Below are 19,011 nucleotides of genomic sequence, written 5' to 3' on the forward strand. Positions count from 1 at the left end.
AGATATTGATCCTCAAATACGTTATTTTTAGAATCAGATATGAGGGGATCCACCCTTCGACAGTATGATTCGGCTGTTATGAAACTTGCCAGTTTTTAAGGGACTCAAAGGTTGAGACGATGACTATGAATCTGACAGTAACCTTCTTCAGAATTTTATTTGAATCAGACTTAGCGACTTGTACTATTACCACAAATTAAGTCAGCCTTGAAGGTTTTACAATTGGCTTTAACATTGCCCTTACAGATTCACACTTCTCATCCATCCCGAGAACCTGCGCCAGATTGAAACCATCAACTCCCCCTAGCTCAGTTTCCTGGTTTCTGAATGACGTACTTAAGTTGCCTTCAGACACTCTTAACGAGATTTGCCATTATATTCCATTGGTTAGGAAATCCTTGTTCCTAATGAACCTGACTTCTGGCGCCAGAATATCAGAACTTTCAACCTTGTCTAGAGATCCAGGTCATATTGAATTTCTCTCGTCAGGGGAAGTACTCCTTTCCCCTGACAAAAGATTTTTAGCGGAAATGAGGACCCCCAGGACAGACGGTTCCCCTGGAAGATTGTCCCACTTCCGCAGGACCCATCTTTATGTCCAGTAAACACTCTGGAAGCCTACTTAAACATATCTCCCGTTCAGTCCTCGGGGCCCTTACCCATTAGAGAAGGTGAAGAACCATCATCCTGAAAGGATTCAGACAGAAGATTCTGCATTTCATTAACGGGCTACCTAGAATCATTCCCACATCACTCCCTCACGTCCATGATATATGAGCTGTAGCTACCTCAGTTAATTACTATGAACTTCACTGGACTTACTAAATATACAGGCCGGAAGTCTCCAACAGTATTTAAACGCCACTGCTTAAAACCTCTGGAAGCCTTATATTTGCTACAGTGGCAGCAGGGAATGTGATTCCTCCTGAACATGGTGAACCTTAATCAACTATGTCTTGCTATCCTCTTACCTGTTATTTTGGATTTTATTTTACTTCCTCAGGTATTGTTCCAAGATTTGGGACCATTTCTCTGGTACTATTTCACTGGGCGGCACAGGTCGGAGCCCAGAAAAGGGATTTTGACGAAGGAAAAATCTATTTCTGGGCGAGAGACCTGTGCCGCCCAGTGAACCCTCCCTTGACTTCCCTCCCAACATGGGCCCCAAACCTTGGGTGCTATGAGGAGTGACGTCACTGGCGTGGGTTGGGTTAGTGGTAGTAGTGTTGATCGGCACCTCGCTGTGGCGGGGATTTTGAAGAGGAGATATCTAAATGGTGCGAGACCTCTGGTTGTGAATTATCACGCCCCAGTATTTTATACCGACACCTTATATAGGTGAGCGAGCTGGGTTCAACCTGGCATTCCTATGCTTTTTTTCTCTGGTAATATATAGCAGTTATATTCCTTAGAAATAGTGCTCTAGGAGTATTTCACTGGGCGGCACAGGTCTCTCGCCCAGAAATAGATTTTTCCTTCGTCAAAATCCCTTTTTTATTAATAAAATAAATTTTTGAATATACTTACCCGGTGATTATATAAGCTGCAGCTCTGCTGCCCGACAGAAAAACTCTACGTTCAAAATACGCCAGCGATCGCTATGCAGGTAGGGGGTGTACATCAACAGCGCCATCTGTCGAGCAGGTACTCAGTACTCAATGTAAACACAGAACTCAATTTTCTCCTCGGTCCACTGGGTTTCTATTGGGGAGGAAGGGAGGGTCCTTTAATATATAATCACCGGGTAAGTATATTCAAAAATTTATTTTATTAATAAAAATAACATTTTTCAATATTAAACTTAGCCGGTGATTATATAAGCTGATTCACACCCAGGGGGGTGGGTAGAGACCAGCATTAATTGTTTACATTATTATGAGCTAAGGATTTTGTATTTCATTTTAGCAGTTATTCAAAATAACAAACATAAAATAAATAAGTACCTGGTAAGGAAGTCGACTTGAACAATTACTCTGCCTTTTTTAAGTACGTCTTCCTTACTGAGCCTCGCGATCCTCTTAGGATGCTGAGCGACTCCTAGGAGCTGAAGTATCAAGGGTTGCAACCCATACTAAAGGACCTCATCAAAACCTCTAATCTAGGCGCTTCTCAAGAAAAGAATTTGACCACCCGCCAAATCAACCAGGATGCGAAAGGCTTCTTAGCCTTCCGGACAACCCAAAAAACAACAATAAAAAACATTTCAAGAGAAAGATTAAAAAAGGTTATGGAATTAGGGGAATGTAGTGGTTGAGCCCTCACCCACTACTGCACTCGCTGCTACGAATGGTCCCAGGGTGTAGCAGTTCTCGTAAAGAGACTGGACATCTTCAAGATAAAAAGACGCGAACACTGACTTGCTTCTCCAATAGGTTGCGTCCATTATACTCTGCAGAGATCTATTTTGTTTAAAGGCCACTGAAGTTGCGACAGCTCTAACTTCATGTGTCCTTACCTTCAGCAAAGCATGGTCTTCCTCATTCAGATGGGAATGAGCTTCTCGTATCAACAGTCTGATATAATAGGAAACTGCATTCTTTGACATAGGTAAAGAAGGTTTCTTAATAGCACACCATAAAGCTTCTGACTGTCCTCGTAAAGGTTTAGTTCGTCTTAAATAGAACTTAAGAGCTCTAACAGGGCATAAGACTCTTTCTAGTTCATTTCCAACCAAATTTGAAAGGCTTGGAATATCGAACGATTTCGGCCAAGGACGAGAAGGTAGCTCGTTTTTGGCTAGAAAACCAAGCTGTAAAGAACATGTAGCCGTTTCAGATGAAAATCCGATGTTCCTGCTGAAGGCGTGTATCTCACTGACTCTTTTAGCTGTTGCTAAGCAAACGAGGAAAAGAGTCTTTAAAGTGAGATCTTTAAAGGAGGCTGATTGTAGTGGCTCGAACCTTTCTGACATAAGGAATCTTAGTACCACGTCTAAATTCCAACCCGGTGTAGCCAAACGACGCTCCTTCGAGGTCTCAAAAGACTTAAGGAGGTCCTGTAGATCTTTGTTGTTAGAAAGATCTAAGCCTCTGTGACGGAAGACTGCTGCCAACATGCTTCTGTAACCTTTGATCGTGGGAGCTGAAAGAGATCTTTCCTTCCTCAGGTATAATAGGAAGTCAGCTATTTGGGTTACAGAGGTACTGGTTGAGGATACTGATACCGACTTGCACCAGTTTCGGAAGACTTCCCACTTCGACTGGTAGACTCTAAGAGTGGATGTCCTCCTTGCTCTAGCAATCGCCCTGGCTGCCTCCTTCGAAAAGCCTCTAGCTCTCGAGAGTCTTTCGATAGTCTGAAGGCAGTCAGACGAAGAGCGTGGAGGCCTGGGTGTACCTTCTTTACGTGTGGCTGACGTAGAAGGTCCACTCTTAGAGGAAGAGTTCTGGGAACGTCCACCAGCCATTGAAGTACCTCGGTGAACCATTCTCTCGCGGGCCAGAGGGGAGCAACTAACGTCAACCTTGTCCCTTCGTGAAAGGCGAACTTCTGCAGTACCTTGTTGACAATCTTGAACGGGGGGAATGCATAAAGGTCTAGATGGGACCAATCCAGTAGAAAGGCATCTATATGAACTGCTGCTGGGTCCGGGATTGGCGAGCAATAAATTGGGAGCCTCTTGGTCATCGAGGTTGCAAAGAGATCTATGGTAGGTTGGCCCCATGTGGCCCATAGTCTCTTGCACACATCCTTGTGTAGGGTCCATTCTGTTGGAATGATTTGACCCTTCCGACTGAGGCAATCCGCCATGACATTCATGTTGCCTTGAATGAACCTCGTTACTAGAGAAAGGTTTAGATCTCTTGACCAGGTGAGGAGGTCCCTTGCGATCTCGTACAACGTCAAAGAATGGGTCCCTCCTTGCTTGGAGATGTACGCCAAGGCCGTGGTGTTGTCTGAGTTCACCTCCACCACCTTGCCTAGAAGGAGGGACTTGAAGCTTTTCAAGGCCAGATGAACTGCCAGTAGCTCCTTGCAATTGATATGTAACGTTCTTTGATTCGAGTTCCAAGTTCCCGAGCATTCCCGACCGTCTAATGTCGCACCCCAGCCCGTGTCCGATGCGTCCGAGAAGAGAACGTGGTTGGGGGTCTGAACAGCCAGGGGCAGACCCTCTCTGAGGTTGATGTTGTCCTTCCACCAAGTCAGTGATGACTTCATCTTCTCGGAAATGGGGATCGAGACCGCTTCTAGCGTCTTGTCCTTTTTCCAGTGAACAGCTAGGTGAAATTGAAGGGGACGGAGGTGCAGTCTCCCTAACAAAATGAACTGTTCTAGGGATGAAAGCGTCCCTATCAGACTCATCCACTGTCTGACTGAACATCGGTCCTTCTTTAGCATGTTCTGGATGCATCCTTGGGCTTGACTTGTTCTGGGGGCCGACGGAAAAGCCCGAAAAGCTTGACTGTGAATCTCCATCCCTAAGTACACTATAGTTTGGGATGGGACCAGTTGGGACTTTTCCATATTGACCAGGAGACCCAATTCCTTGGTCAGATCTAGAGTCCACTTTAGATTCTCCAGACAGCGACGACTGGAAGAAGCTCTTAGAAGCCAGTCGTCCAAATAGAGGGAGGCTCTGATATCCGCTAAATGCAGGAATTTGGCAATATTCCTCATCAGTTTCGTAAAGACAAGAGGAGCCGTGCTTAGGCCAAAGCACAGGGCTTGAAATTGGTAGACAACCTTTTCGTAAACGAACCTCAGAAAAGGTTGGGATTCTGGGTGGATGGGGACGTGAAAGTAAGCGTCCCTTAGGTCTAAAGAGACCATCCAGTCTTCCTTCCTGACCGCTGCTAGAACAGACTTTGTGGTCTCCATGGCGAACGTCTGCTTTGTGACAAAGACATTCAGAGCACTGACGTCTAGCACCGGCCTCCACCCTCCTGTCTTCTTTACCACTAAGAAGAGACGGTTGTAGAAGCCCGGGGATTGATGGTCCCGGACTTTGACTACCGCTCCCTTTTCTAGTAAGAGAGACACCTCTTGCTTCAAAGCTAGTCTCTTGTCCTCCTCTCTGTACCTGGGAGAGAGATCGATGGGAGACGTTGCTAGAGGGGGGTTTGCGTACAAACGGGATCTTGTACCCTTCTCTGAGCAACTTCACAGATTGTGCATCTGCGCCCCTTTTCTCCCAGGTCTGCCAGAAGTTCTTGAGTCTGGCTCCCACTGCTGTCTGAAGAAGGTGGCAGTCAGACTCTGCCCTTAAAGGACTTGGTACCTTTCTTCTTCCCACGTCTCCCTTCGGCACGAGCACCTCCTCTGCTGGAGGCTCTGCCACGAAAGGGCGGAACGAATCTGGACGCTGGAGTGTCCATCCTGGGTCTAGACAAGGTAGGCAAAGGGGTGGCTTTGCGGGCAGAGGACGCAACCAGGTCATGAGTGTCTTTTTGAATCAAGGAGGCAGCTATCTCCTTTATCAACTCCTCTGGGAAAAGGCACTTTGAGAGAGGAGCAAACATAAGTTCCGATCTCTGACACGGTGTTACTCCAGCTGACAAGAAGGAGCAAAGGTTTTCCCGTTTCTTGAGGACCCCGGAAACGAACGAAGCCGCAAGCTCACTGGAACCGTCCCGTATGGCCTTGTCCATGCAGGACATAATGAGCATGGAAGTTTCCTTGTCAGAAGGGGAGATCTTCCTGCTCAACGCTCCCAAACACCAATCCAAAAAGTTAAAAACCTCGAAGGCTCTGAACACTCCTTTCAACAGATGGTCTAAGTCTGAAGGAGACCAACAAATCTTAGAGCGTCTCATGGCTAGCCTGCGGGGAGAGTCTACTAGACTTGAGAAGTCGCCCTGGGCAGAGGCAGGAACTCCCAAGCCGAGAACTTCTCCCGTGGCATACCAGACGCTCGATCTGGAGGAGAGTCTCGCAGGGGGAAACGTGAATGCTGTCTTCCCAAGGTTCTTTTTGGACTGCATCCATTCTCCCAACACTCGTAAAGCTCTCTTAGACGAGCGGGCGAGGACGAGCTTCGTAAAGGCAGGCGCGGATGACTGCGTGCCTAAAGCGAACTCAGATGGAGGAGAGCGTGGGGCCGCAGAAACAAACTGATCAGGATACATCTCCCTGAACAGTGCAAGAACTTTCCTAAAGTCCAAGGAGGGTTGCGTGGTCTTGGGTTCGTCGATGTCCGTATGCGGGTCGTCAATGTGTGCAGCGTCGTCATCATCAGAGAGTCCATCATCTGAAAACTGAGGAGGAAGCGGCAAAGGAGTAGGAATCGGCTGGTCAGCTGAGTCCGGCCGCACGGGTGCATGCGTGACTGAACCGGACGCAACGTCATGGAACTGTTGCCCAGTCTGTGAACTGGCAACAACCATAGCAGCGCGGGGGCGCAAAGCGTCTACTCCAGACTGTCTAGTCTGCTGTGGGCGAGTAGTAGTAACCACACTGGGTTGCGGAGGTTGACGCACCGCGTCAAAACAAAACAACTTAGGTTGTTGTTGTAACTCGCGAACGTCAACGGAAGGTTCCGTGCGTCGCTGAACGTCCACATGCGGCTGGCAGGGTACACTGGAACGCATGGGTGGCGGGACTCTCACAGCTGGAGTGCGGGAGAAGGTAGCCTCAGCGTCCACTGTACCCACAACCGTGGGTGGTTGTAGGCTAGCGGTTGGTGCAGCGTCAACCTTCTCCGCACGAAAGTCCTGCATCAATGACGTTAACTGTGTCTGCATGGTCTGCAGCAAAGACCACTTAGGGTCTGCAGTAGCAGGTGCGGCAACAGACGGTGTTACTGCCTGATGCGGTACCGCTTTGCCTCTCTTAGGAGGTGTGCAGTCATCAGAAGACTGCAGCGAGTCCGAACTGACCCAGTGGCTACAACTGGGCCGTTGGACTTGCGCGGAAGGGACCGACTTGCGCTTAAGAGGCCGCGAGACCTTGGTCCATGGTTTCTTTCGAGAAACCTCTTCCGCAGACGAGGAATAAATGGGCTCTCTCGTCTTCGTGTGGGTGGGGCGATCTTGGTTAGATACGTCCGAAACCACGGAGGGAACGTCTGTTCGCTGATTAAAGCCTCTCGAACCCTTTGGTCGTACGACATTGCTTCTCCCCTGGGCTTGGGAGCTTGCAAGAGGTCCCGGACTGGGAGGACGACAGGCACGAACAGACGAACCCTCAAGCGCAACACTATCTACAACACTTTCCACAACACTACCACTCACTTTGTCACTACCCACTGCACTCTTACACTTCAACTCCTTGACGTCTGCCATGAGTTGGTTACGGTCACTCGCCAATGACTCGACTCTCTCACCCAGAGCCTGGATGGCACGCATCATATCTGCCATCGAAGGTTGTTGAGTGCTAGAAGGGGGATCAGGAGCAACCACTACAGGGGAAGGAATAGGTTGTGGGGCATGAGGAGAGGAAAAATCAACGGAGCGAGATGAACTTCTCCTGACTCTATCTCTCTCTAGCCTACGTGTGTATTTCTGGAATTCGATGAAATCGAATTCCGAAAGCCCAACGCATTCCTCACATCGATCTTCCAATTGACAGGTCTTATCCTGACAATTGGAACAAACGGTGTGAGGATCGATAGAGGCCTTCGGAAGACGCCTTGAACAGTCCCTAGCATTACATTTCCTGAATTTAGGGACTTGAGAAGGGTCAGCCATCTTGAATTAGTCAGAGGGGAATTCAAAATCTATCCAAAGTCGTCAACAAATAATCCAAAATCAATAAAAGAATGCAAGGATGTATTGAAGATAACGTCTGCAAAGCGAAAGCTCAAAACTAGAAATGTGTACTTCACCAAAATATGTGAAAACCAATCCAGTAAGCAACAGCGAATTTAGTAGGTCTTGCCGGTGGCACGACAGAGAGAAAATTGAGTTCTGTGTTTACATTGAGTACTGAGTACCTGCTCGACAGATGGCGCTGTTGATGTACACCCCCTACCTGCATAGCGATCGCTGGCGTATTTTGAACGTAGAGTTTTTCTGTCGGGCAGCAGAGCTGCAGCTTATATAATCACCGGCTAAGTTTAATATTGAAAAAAAAGAAATGGAGATGGGCAGGACATATAATGAGAATGACAGACAATAACAGAATGCGTCCCTAGAGATTGTAAGGGAAGTAGGGGAAGGAAGAGAAGATGATGGATTGTCAAACTGAGAAAGTTTGTGGGTGTGGACTGGCACAAAAAGACTGTAAACAGACATAAGTGGAAGGACATGTCTAAGGCCTTTGTTCTGCAGTGGACTAGTAACAGCTAATGATGATGATGACATAAAACAGATTATAAGCCATCTATATGACACAAGGTATTTAGGAATATCAATTACTGGTACATATAGAGTACTTTACTATACAGTACTGACAACACCTGTACTTCAAATATTTTATCATTATAGTAATGCAATCATATCAGAGAAGTTTTACACCAGTTAAAATGGCAAGAATTAGAATGGACTAATAGAGCTTAAAACTTTTTTCCAGCTTGATTTTGGATCTTTGAGGTCAAGAGAGCCTTGGCATTTGGAAGCCTGGTACTGACTTTAGCATTTTCCAACACTTTACTCTCCGGAATAGAATTTTCTTACCTTCAAAAGATGTTAGATTTTTTAACCAAACATTTATAGTAAAGGAATGGTATTGTTGTTTTCATAAAATATGTAAAATAAAACCTCTTATTTGTGAACCTCTCCTTACTGGATTTCTCCAAACAACAGTGTCTAGTATTAGATAGATTTGCTGAGGCAACAGACTGCAACTGAAATTACCTGAGCCAAATACTGTAGTAAAGACAAGATAGAAAAAGATACCATTCATCAGTGTGTATGCATAGAGAGACAATAGGTCTACTTATCATTAGATCTAATTTCATTCGTTATGGCCTTTATAATAACTGTCTGAAACACCAGTGTGATTACTACTGTATTTACATTCTGTATCCAAAGTGAATGTGCTGTGAAAATCAGTCACTTGTCTTACTCACATCTTACCTGCATACTTCTGTTCATACAAGTAATTTCATCACGTACATATATCTCTTGTAATTATTGTGCACACAACACATAGTCACAAACAAGAACATTCTTTGTTTGGCAAGAAATATGCCCACTGTAATCTATTTCTCTCTCTCTTTAACAATACTGTTTACCATGCTTTAAGATTTATTACCGTCATCTATATTCAGTAAAGGAAAATGCTAGGCTTATCTGAAAACTAAACTCTCCCTGAAAAAAAAAACATTTTACAATATAAAATACAGCAAATTCTGTAAAACGTCCATTTCTAAGAGATTCTATAAATTTGTTTCTGTGTGATCATACTTTTAAAATGGAATGAAAATATCATGGCATAACTTACTTTCTAAAGGTTTCTGTCAAAATCCTAATCTGCTCTACTACGTCCATATTAACATTTGGAACCCGAAGAGCTGCTTGGGCATATTTTTCTGCTTCCTTCTTTACTATGTCATGGTGTTTTGCTCGTACCCCTTCAGCAGATAGATCATAATGAGAGTGTACTGAAAAATAATAGATTATATGTTCAGCTTACAGGAATGAGAAATCCAACAATATTTGAATGCTATGACTAACAAGATAAATGGTCAATCGTCAAAATATCAAAACTTTTTTAATCATTCTGTACTTTTCCTAACTATACAAACCTGAGTCATCTAAATAAGAGTAGGTCTTCAGTGTGAGCTGGAGGTAGGTAGGGGGAGCTACGAACCTGACAGACTGGATCACGTCTCTTCTGACCTTTGGTTTAAGGACTGAGGGAGTACCTTAAAGGACTTTTGTTTGTATACAGTAGTTAGGAAAAATGCTAATGAATCTACTTGAAAATGTGTGCTTTGTTCCTGTCTGAATACAAACCAACATCCTTTAAGTATGAGATTCATTTTTAGATGGAAGGCAGTCCCCTAGAACCAGACTGGAATGTTACTCTTCCTGGTCCAATATGGGAGCGAGGATTAAGTGTTTAAGTGTAGCTAAACCTAGGATTCAATGGACTGGTCATCCAAACAGTACTGCTTTAAGATAGGATGAAAGAATGGAGAATTTATTCGAGGTCAGGAGGGGAAGCGGTAAAAGATGTTGAGTCGGCTTTTCCAGATTATATTCCAGATGCAAGAAAGCTTGAAGTCTATACAAAAGCTAGTGGATATTTGATGCTATATGAGATTGTGGGATGGCAATGTGAGGCAAATAGGGAGGATTTCTGTGGTATACAGTAATCTTTTATTTACGTAAATTTTCTATTTTCCTCCCATTTGCTTGTTTCCCATAATTCTGCCCTCTTTTGCATAAATGTTGAGCTGATTTGATGACTGTGGCCTATGTGGCATTTCCCCTTTTTTTTGACACCAGAGTTCATTGGTTTTGAGATCTATTTGGATATGCACTGATATTTGGGAAGCTTCAGAAGATATGAGGACTGTGAAAGAGTGGAGTGAGAACTTTTGGATATTGACAAAATACGCCAGGAAGTTTCAAGTGTTTGTTTCTGCCTCAGAAGGATAAGAGTGCACAGGAGCTTTAGAATCCAAAGGAAGGAAAAAGGAGCTTAAGAGCTTCTTGGGGATTGGTTCAGGCATACCCAAAACCGAGCATTGTACGAAGAATCCCTCTTCGACTTCTGCTTCTTAGAGAACTCAACTTCAAGATTACTCATATCCCAGCTACATCCCTTACCGGGTTTGCGGAGACACAGCCGCATGTCTGACCAAGAAGCCGACATCATATAGCAGCAATCAAATCACATAATCTGAAAAAGGAAAGCAGACCGACTGGAAATTTCTATCAACAACGCCAGAAAGTATCTCTGCTCTTTAGCAGCCAAAATAAAAGTGAAGGTTAGTGCTAGCTGTCCCTGCCACCCGACAGCCAGGAGTGTTTACCTCAGAAAATGCTTAATAGCAGGTTTCCAGCTTCGATGAATTCATTCTCCTATTGAAGGTCGAAGGTTTGCATTATGTATAGGAACAAAAGTAGGTTGACACAAGACGACATTGCCCCAAGGCCAAAAGTCATGATATTCACAGCAATTTGTCACGGCCGGGATCACCCAAGGGTTTAAAGTATAAACAGCTGTTCAAGCTTTGGTGAAGTCATACTCCTATTGCAGATCGAAGATTTTAACTGCGCAAGTTATAAGATATCCACTTGATTTAGCATATCAAACAAAATCTAAACTGACAGAGAACTAATTTTACAGTTAGATCATCATTCATTTTATGATGCATCCAGAGACTAACAATGTGATTTGAAGTGTAGACGTGCGAAATGTGCAGATTATCCACAAGTAACTTACTGAATATGTTTTGTGAATGAGAAAATCCTGGAGAGAGATGGGGTGTCTATGATGGAAGGATAAGGCTTAAATATTACTACCAAAGATCAAACGATTTACTGTTTAGGTTGTTGCTGAAAGCAATTGCAGAGAGGTGTACAATGAGGAAGAATCAGGTTAGTACTGCCAATGTTTATTCTTTGATGTCGGCACTGCCAATTGATTCAACTCAATACTGTACATTATACGTAAATCTCTCTTATTGAATATTTTACAACTAAAAGCATTGAACTGACAGTCCAGTTTTCTACATAACTCCAACACAATCCAGTTTGCTATTGCATTCTATGTTAAGACCAAGAGGGAGGTAATTTTATGAGATAGGGCTTTGCCTGGCATAAACATTTTATGAGAATGGGCTAATCAACTAGAACCGATAGTAAACGTTAACTGGAGACCTTTATTAAAGGAAGGATATATAGTTTGCCTAACCAGACAGAGGTTATACAAAGGAGAATGGTAGCAAATTAGGGAAATTCTACCATTTTCATGATAGTATTAGTACTTTTTCAATATTTAACTTAGCCGGTGATTATATAAGCTGCAACTCTGTTGCTCGACAGAAAACTCTACGTTAAAAATCCGCCAGCGATCGCTATGCAGGTAGGGGGTGTACTTCAACAGCGCCATCTGTCGTGCAGGTACTCAGTACTCAATGTAAACAAAGAACTCAATTTTCTCTCTGTCGGGCTACCGGCAAGACCTACTAATTCGCTGTGCTAACTGGATTTGTTTTCACAACTATTGGTGAAGTACACTATTCTAGTTTTGAGCTTTCGCTATGTAGGTGTTTTATCTTCATCTCAAAACTTGAACTCGTTTTGGATAGATTTAATTATGGTGACAAAGAGAGTATGGACTTTCTTTCACTTTTAAATGGCCGACCCTTCCCTTAGACGGAAGTGTGTTTAGGCTTTTAGTAATTATCTTATCACGTTATAGATTTTCCTCTATATATTTTATATCTCTCCGCCTTTATTAGGCCTCTTCGATTAACTTTCCATTTTTTATAAAAAAAAAAAAAAAAAAAAAAAAAAAAAAATTTTAATGCTTTGTTTATATAGACCCTTCCTGAGAGTAGGCAGTCCTAACTTGGAAACCGAAGTTAATCAACATTGAGCCCTTTATGTCGTCTTTAGCTTTTAAAGGATTTAAAACTTTTTAAATGTAATATTTTATGAAAGAATTTCTTTGATAGTCTTCGTACTGTTTTCAAAGATGAACTAACGTTTAGTTTTTTATGCTACGCAGTTGTTGACGTTCAGGACGTTCAACATGCGCTCTATCGTTACGATAGAGAGAGAGTGTATCACGGTTTCACTTTGCAGTAAGAGTAAATCGATTCTGACGTTTTGTTCATTCTTTCTTAGCTTAAATGTTTTAAATTCTAATTTAAAGGAACTTTTTATTGGAAAAACCTTTCAGTTTTTTCCTTTAGTCAAATAACATGTTTTTTTGACGATATATAATTGGGCTCTTCTCTTAGGTGCGAAATCAAGAGAGAAAGAGAGAGAGAGATAGAGACGGAGGGAGAGAGAGGAGAGAAAACGTTCCGTTCAAGCGGGTAACGTTGTTCTCGTGTTACTCTCGTCCCTAGTCTCTGTACGGGGAGGAAGGATAAAACGTTTTTAGGTTTTTATTCTCGTCCCCAGGCTATGTGCGGTGAGAGATTGAAAACGTAGTTATATGAACTAGTGTTTAGTCTCTTTCCCAGCCACTGATTTTTCTTTTTATCTTAAAATATGTTTTCTGTTTTTTGCTGGTATTATGAGCTTGCATTATACGACTAATTTCGCAATTACTACCTTTTAATGAAGGGTAGAATTGCGTGTTTCAGGTAGAAATAAGTGCAAAACAGAAAATCGAAGAGATAAAGTGATATGCGCAAAGTGTTACAGTGTTGCGTCCGAGGCGCAAAGTGTTACAGTGTTGTGTCCAAGGGTTCGTCTGTTCGTGCCTGTCGTTCACCTAGTCCGGGACCTCTTGCAAGCTCCCAAGCCCAGGGGAGAAGTAATGTCAAAAGACTTATGGGTTCGAGAGGCCTTGACCAACGAACAGACGTTTTCCCTCTATGGTATCGGGTGTTTCTTACCAAGATCTCCCCTACCATAAGACGAGAGAGACGTTGTTTCTCCTCGCCATCCGTAGGCTTTTCGCATAAGAAACCTGTCACAAGGTTTCGAAGCCCTTAAGCGAAAGTCAGTCCTTTCAGGACAGGTCCAGCGTCCTGGTTACAGCCATTAGGACAGCTCTGACCCTATGCAGTCATCGGATAACTGCTCGCCGCCTAACAAAAGCGTAACACAGACTCCGAAAGTCTTTTTTTGTAGGCAAAGTGTTGCGGTCACAGACGTTACCCTCGTCTATTACCACAACCATTTCCGTTGATCCTTAAGGGGTTGTATGGCAAAACATGCAGTATATGCTTGCCTCCCTTATGGAAGACTATTCTGCCGATTAGTCCGTTGAGTCTAGCCGTTTATCTCATCGATATCCTGGCTTTCAGCCAACCTAACGTTCCTTTGTGCTTACTGTTGACGTTGGCGTAGCTTAGTCACGTCAGTCAGGTTGTTTAGAACCACACTCGATGCGGTCTCGTGTGGTTTTTCAGCCGCATTTGGACGTTAGGCCACTGGCTGATGCTCCTGTTGACGTTCTAGACGTTCACTAACAATCGGAGTTGACTTGTTTTGATGCTGTGCGTCAACCTCCGCATTCTAGAGTTGTTTTGACTGCTCAGTCTAGGCAGTCAAAGCAGTCTCGAGTGGACGCTGTACGTCCTCACGCACCTGTTGTGGTTGACAGTTCAGTTGTTGACAGTTCACAGACTGTCAAGCAGTTACATGACGTTGCGTTCTGGTCCGCTACTAATGCACCAGTGAGAGACTCAGCTTTTATCGGACAAGGTTCCTGTAGATGAGGAAGTTGCTGTTCTCCCTCCTACTGATATTCCCTTGAGGACTCTGTCAGATGGAGAGGAGCCTTAAGCTGCTTAGCCTCCTATGGACTTTAATTAAATCATGATGATTTTTTTAAGGATCTTCGTCCGGATCTTGTAACTGCTGCTCCTCGTTCGCCTAAACGTCAGAACTTACACTAAGCCTAGCTACTTCGAAGCCGTTGTTTTTAAGCTAGTGCTCTCTCGCTCTCCTAGAGAGCGTTACGTTGGCTAGGCGACTGGTTTTTCACCAGGAGGAGTTTGGGGGATACAGCCTTTGCTTTCCCTTCTTTTAAACTGGTTTATAGAGCGAGAGTCTGATATGACACGAGAGAAGTTCTCGGCTTGGGAGTTCATGCCTCTGCCCAGATAGACTTCTCAATTCTGGTAGACTCTCCCTGGCGCCTAGCCAGGAGACGCTCCAAGTTGTTTACAGGTCAACTTCTCAGCTGTTGTCGAGCCTTTGAAGTTTTGCTGTACTATTATGTCACGCATAACAAGGCTTTCAGGGATGGTAAACGGTTCCGCCTCAGTCGCTAACCCCGTCTGTTGCCACACCTGCTCCCGTAGACCCTAAATGGGCTTTGCTGCAAGACATGCAGTCCAAGCTTGCGTCCTTGATAGAGGACTTAAATGCGGAGAAGAACCTTCTGGCCAACAACCTTCCAACCGGTCGGTTGTGCGCCCTGTTGACGCTGAGTTAACCTACTCGCGTCTGCCAGTTGAGGTAGTTCCTCCACCGATGCGACCCAGTGTGGGTTGCCAGCCGCACGTTGACGTTAAGCGACGCTCGGAGGTGGTTGTTGACGTTCAGGACGTTCAACAACCAGCAGAGGTGACTTGTTGTGACGCAGTGCGTCAACCTCAGCAACCCGGTAGGGTGTTGACTGCACAACCCAGACGGTCTAGACAGTTTCGGGTTGACGCTGTGCTTCCTCGCGCACCCATGGTTGTTGACAGTTCACAGACTGTGCAGCAGTTCCATGATATTGCGTCCGGCTCCGTCACGTATCCACCAGTGCGACCGGATTCAGCGAGTCAGACGTTGCCCACTCCGTTGCCGTTTCCTCATCAGTTTCGGATGAGGAACCCTCTGATGAGGACGTTGCTGAACAAGACGATCAGCCCCCAGCCCTGCTATCCATCCAGAAGATGCTGAAGAAGGAACGCTGCTCAGTCAGGCTGTGGATGAGTCTGGTAGGGACGCTGTCATCCGTGGATCAATTTGTGTCACTAGGAAGACTACACCTCCGTCCTCTTCTATACCATCTAGCTTTTCACTGGAAAAAGGACAAGACGCTAGAAGCGGTCTCGATCCCGGTTTCCGAAAAGATAAAGTCTTGTCTGACTTGGTGAAAGGACTATATCAACCTAAGAGAGGGTCTTCCCCTGACTGTTCAGACTTCCAACCACGTTTTCTTCTCGGACGCATCGGACGTAGGCTGGGGTGCGACATTAGACGGTCGGGAATGCTCGGGAATATGGAACTCGAGTCAAAGGACAATGCATTTCAACTGCAAGGAGCTACTGGCAGTACGTCTGGCCTGGAAAAGCTTCAGGTCTCTCCTTCAAGGCAAGGTGGTGGAGGTGAACTCGGACAACACCACGGCTTTGGCGTACATCTCCAAGCAAGGAGGGACCTACTCTCTGACGTTGTACGAGATCGCAAGGGACCTCCTCACCTGGTCAAAAGGTCTAGACATATCACTAGTAACGAGGTTCATCCAAGGCAACTTGAATGTCATGGCAGATTGTCTCAGTCGGAAGGGACAAATAATTCCAACATAATGGACCCTCCACAAGGATGTATGCAAGAGACTTTGGGCCACCTGGGGCCAGCCAACCATAGATCTCTTCGCAACCTCGATGACCAAGAGGCTCCCAATATTTTGCTCACCAATCCCGGACCCAGCAGCGGTTCATATAGATGCCTTGCTCCTAGATTGGTCCCTATCTAGATCTATATGCATTCCCTCTGTTCAAGATTGTCAACAAGGTACTGCAGAAGTTCGCCTCTCACGAAGGGACAAGGTTGACGCTAGTTGCTTCCCTCTGGCCCGCGAGAGAATGGTTCACCGAGGTACTTCGATGACTAGTAGACGTTCCCAGAACACTTCCCCTAAGGGTGGACGTTCTACGTCAGCCACACGTAAAGAAGGTACACCAAGGCCTCCACGCTCTTCGTCTGACTGCCTTCAGACTATCGAAAGACTCTCGAGAGCTAGAGGCTTTTCGAAGGAGGCAGCCAGAGCGATTGCTAGAGCAAGGAGAACATCCACCCTTAGAGTCTACCAATCGAAGTGGGAAATCTTCCGAAACTGGTGCAAGTCAGTATCCGTATCCTTGACCAGTACCTCTGTAACTCAAATAGCTGACTTCCTCTTATATCTGAGGAAAGAACGATCTTTTTCAGCTCCCACTATCAAGGGTTACAGAAGCATGTTGGCATCAGTCTTCCGTCACAGAGGCTTAGATCTTTCCAACAATAAAGATCTACAGGACCTCCTTAAGTCTTTTGAGACCACGAAGGAGCGCCGTTTGGTTACACCTGGTTGGAATTTAGACGTGGTACTAAGATTCCTTATGTCAGACAGGTTCGAACCGCTACAATCAGCCTCCCTGAAAGATCTCACCTTAAAGACTCTTTTCCTGGTATGCTTAGCCACAGCTAAAAGAGTCAGTGAGATTCATGCCTTCAGCAAGAACATCGGATTCTCATCCGAAACGGCTACATGTTCTACAACTTGGTTTTCTAGCCAAAAACGAGCTGCCTTCTCGGCCTTGGCCAATATCGTTCGATATTCCAAACTTATCGTATGGTTGGAAATGAACTAGAAAGAGTCTTATGCCCTGTAAGAGCTCTTAAGTTCTATTTAAAACGAACTAAACCTTTACGAGGCCCGTCTGAAGCTTTATGGTGTTCAGTTAAGAAACCATCTTTGCCTATGTCAAAGAATGCTTTATCCTATTTTATCAGACTGTTAATACGAGAAGCTCATTCCCATCTGAATGAGGAAGACCAAGCTTTGCTGAAGGTAAGGACACACGAAGTTAGAGCTGTCGCAACTTCCGTGGCCTTTAAACAAAATAGATCTCTGCAAAGTATAATCGACGCAACCTATTGGAAAAGCAAGTCAGTGTTCGCGTCTTTTTATCTTAAGAATGTCCAGTCTCTTTACGAGAACTGCTACACTCTGGGACCATTCGTAGCAACGAGTGCAGTAGTGGGTGAGGGCTCAACCACTACAATTCCCTAATTCCATAACCTTTTTAATCTTTCTCTTGAAATGTTTTATTATTGTTTTTGGGTTGTCCGGAAGGCTAAGAAGCCTTTCGCATCCTACTTGATTTGGCGGGTGGTCAAAGTCATTTCTTGAGAAGCGCCTAGATTAGAGGTTTTGATGAGGTCCTGTTGTATAGGTTGCAACCCTTGATACTTCAGCTCCTAGGGGTCGCTCAGCATCCTAAGAGGATCGCGAGGCTCCGTAAGGAAGACGTACTTAAAAAGGCAGAGTAATTGTTCAAGTCGACTTCCTTACCAGGTACTTATTTATTTTAAGTTTGTTATTTTGATAACTGCTAAAATGAAATAAAAAATCCTTAGCTCATAATAATGTAAACATTTATTGCTGGTCTCTACCCACCCCCCTGGGTGTGAATCAGCTTATATAATCACCGGCTAAGTTAAATATTGAAAAATGTTATTTTTATAATAAAATAAATTTTTGAATATACTTACCCGGTGATTATATATTAAAGGACCCTCCCTTCCTCCCCAATAGAGACGCAGTGGACTGAGGAGAAAATTGAGTTCTTTGTTTACATTGAGTACTGAGTACCTGCACGACAGATGGCGCTGTTGAAGTACACCCTCTACCTGCATAGCGATCGCTGGCGGATTTTTAACGTAGAGTTTTCTGTCGAGCAACAGAGTTGCAGCTTATATAATCACCGGGTAAGTATATTCAAAAATTTATTTTATTATAAAAATAACATTTTATTAGAGAGAAGATTGCAGGTCTTCTGCAGCTTAACTTATCTAATTTACCACTTGAAGTTGCACTTGATCATTCTATGGTAAATGTTACTTAAATTGATAAGCAATCAGGAAGGACACTAAGATGAGAGGTGAATTTACTTGGTATAGAAACGATAGTGTGAGACTTAATGTATGCCTCTAATTACCAAACACATCCTTAACAAAATATTAATGTGAGTTATACAGTATATTCAAAATATGTGTATGTAAATTAGCAGTACTGTAGTACAGTATGTCCATACTCTTAATGAGGAAAGACAAAAATGACATTATACAGCCAAATAGGCAAGTGTCTCCCCACACCTACCTTTTGCTAACTACATCACCCACCCTGTAAAAGATTCAATGGCCATTCTAGCTTGCATTGAAGATATACTCCTAAGATTTGTATACATGTAGGAGCAAACTCAAAAATAAAAGGACAAGAGGTTTGTATGTGCCAAGGAATAACTTTAAATTATGAGGGATTTTATAACTTAGCATGCATCCTGGTCAGAATATTAAAAGGTCACTTGGAATACATCTCTCATCCGTGCATTAGTAGCTGGCATATTATCTGAATTACTGTACTGTACACCATTCTAGTCTCGATTGGAAACACAGGCTCTAAGACAAAAAAAGGAAGCAATGCTTTGGAGAACAGAGAATTATTGCTGAGGTGGATAATAGGAATAGCACTGCTTGAAAGATTGGAAAATGATAAAATAAGAGTGGCAGG

At 44.1% G+C, this 19,011-nt stretch overlaps 1 protein-coding gene across 1 annotated transcript in view; it reads right to left on the bottom strand.

Moving 5' to 3' along the window:
• Positions 1 to 19,011, bottom strand: part of LOC137648106 (45 kDa calcium-binding protein-like) — a 94,491-nt gene that overhangs the window by 52,701 nt on the left and 22,779 nt on the right. The window contains exon 3 of the mRNA XM_068381043.1: positions 9,325 to 9,484. Within this exon, the coding sequence (XP_068237144.1) occupies positions 9,325 to 9,484 (160 nt within the window). The remainder of the gene's footprint in view (positions 1 to 9,324; positions 9,485 to 19,011) is intronic.

This window comes from Palaemon carinicauda, chromosome 1, assembly GCF_036898095.1.
Source record: "Palaemon carinicauda isolate YSFRI2023 chromosome 1, ASM3689809v2, whole genome shotgun sequence".
Classification (NCBI taxonomy): domain Eukaryota; kingdom Metazoa; phylum Arthropoda; class Malacostraca; order Decapoda; family Palaemonidae; genus Palaemon; species Palaemon carinicauda.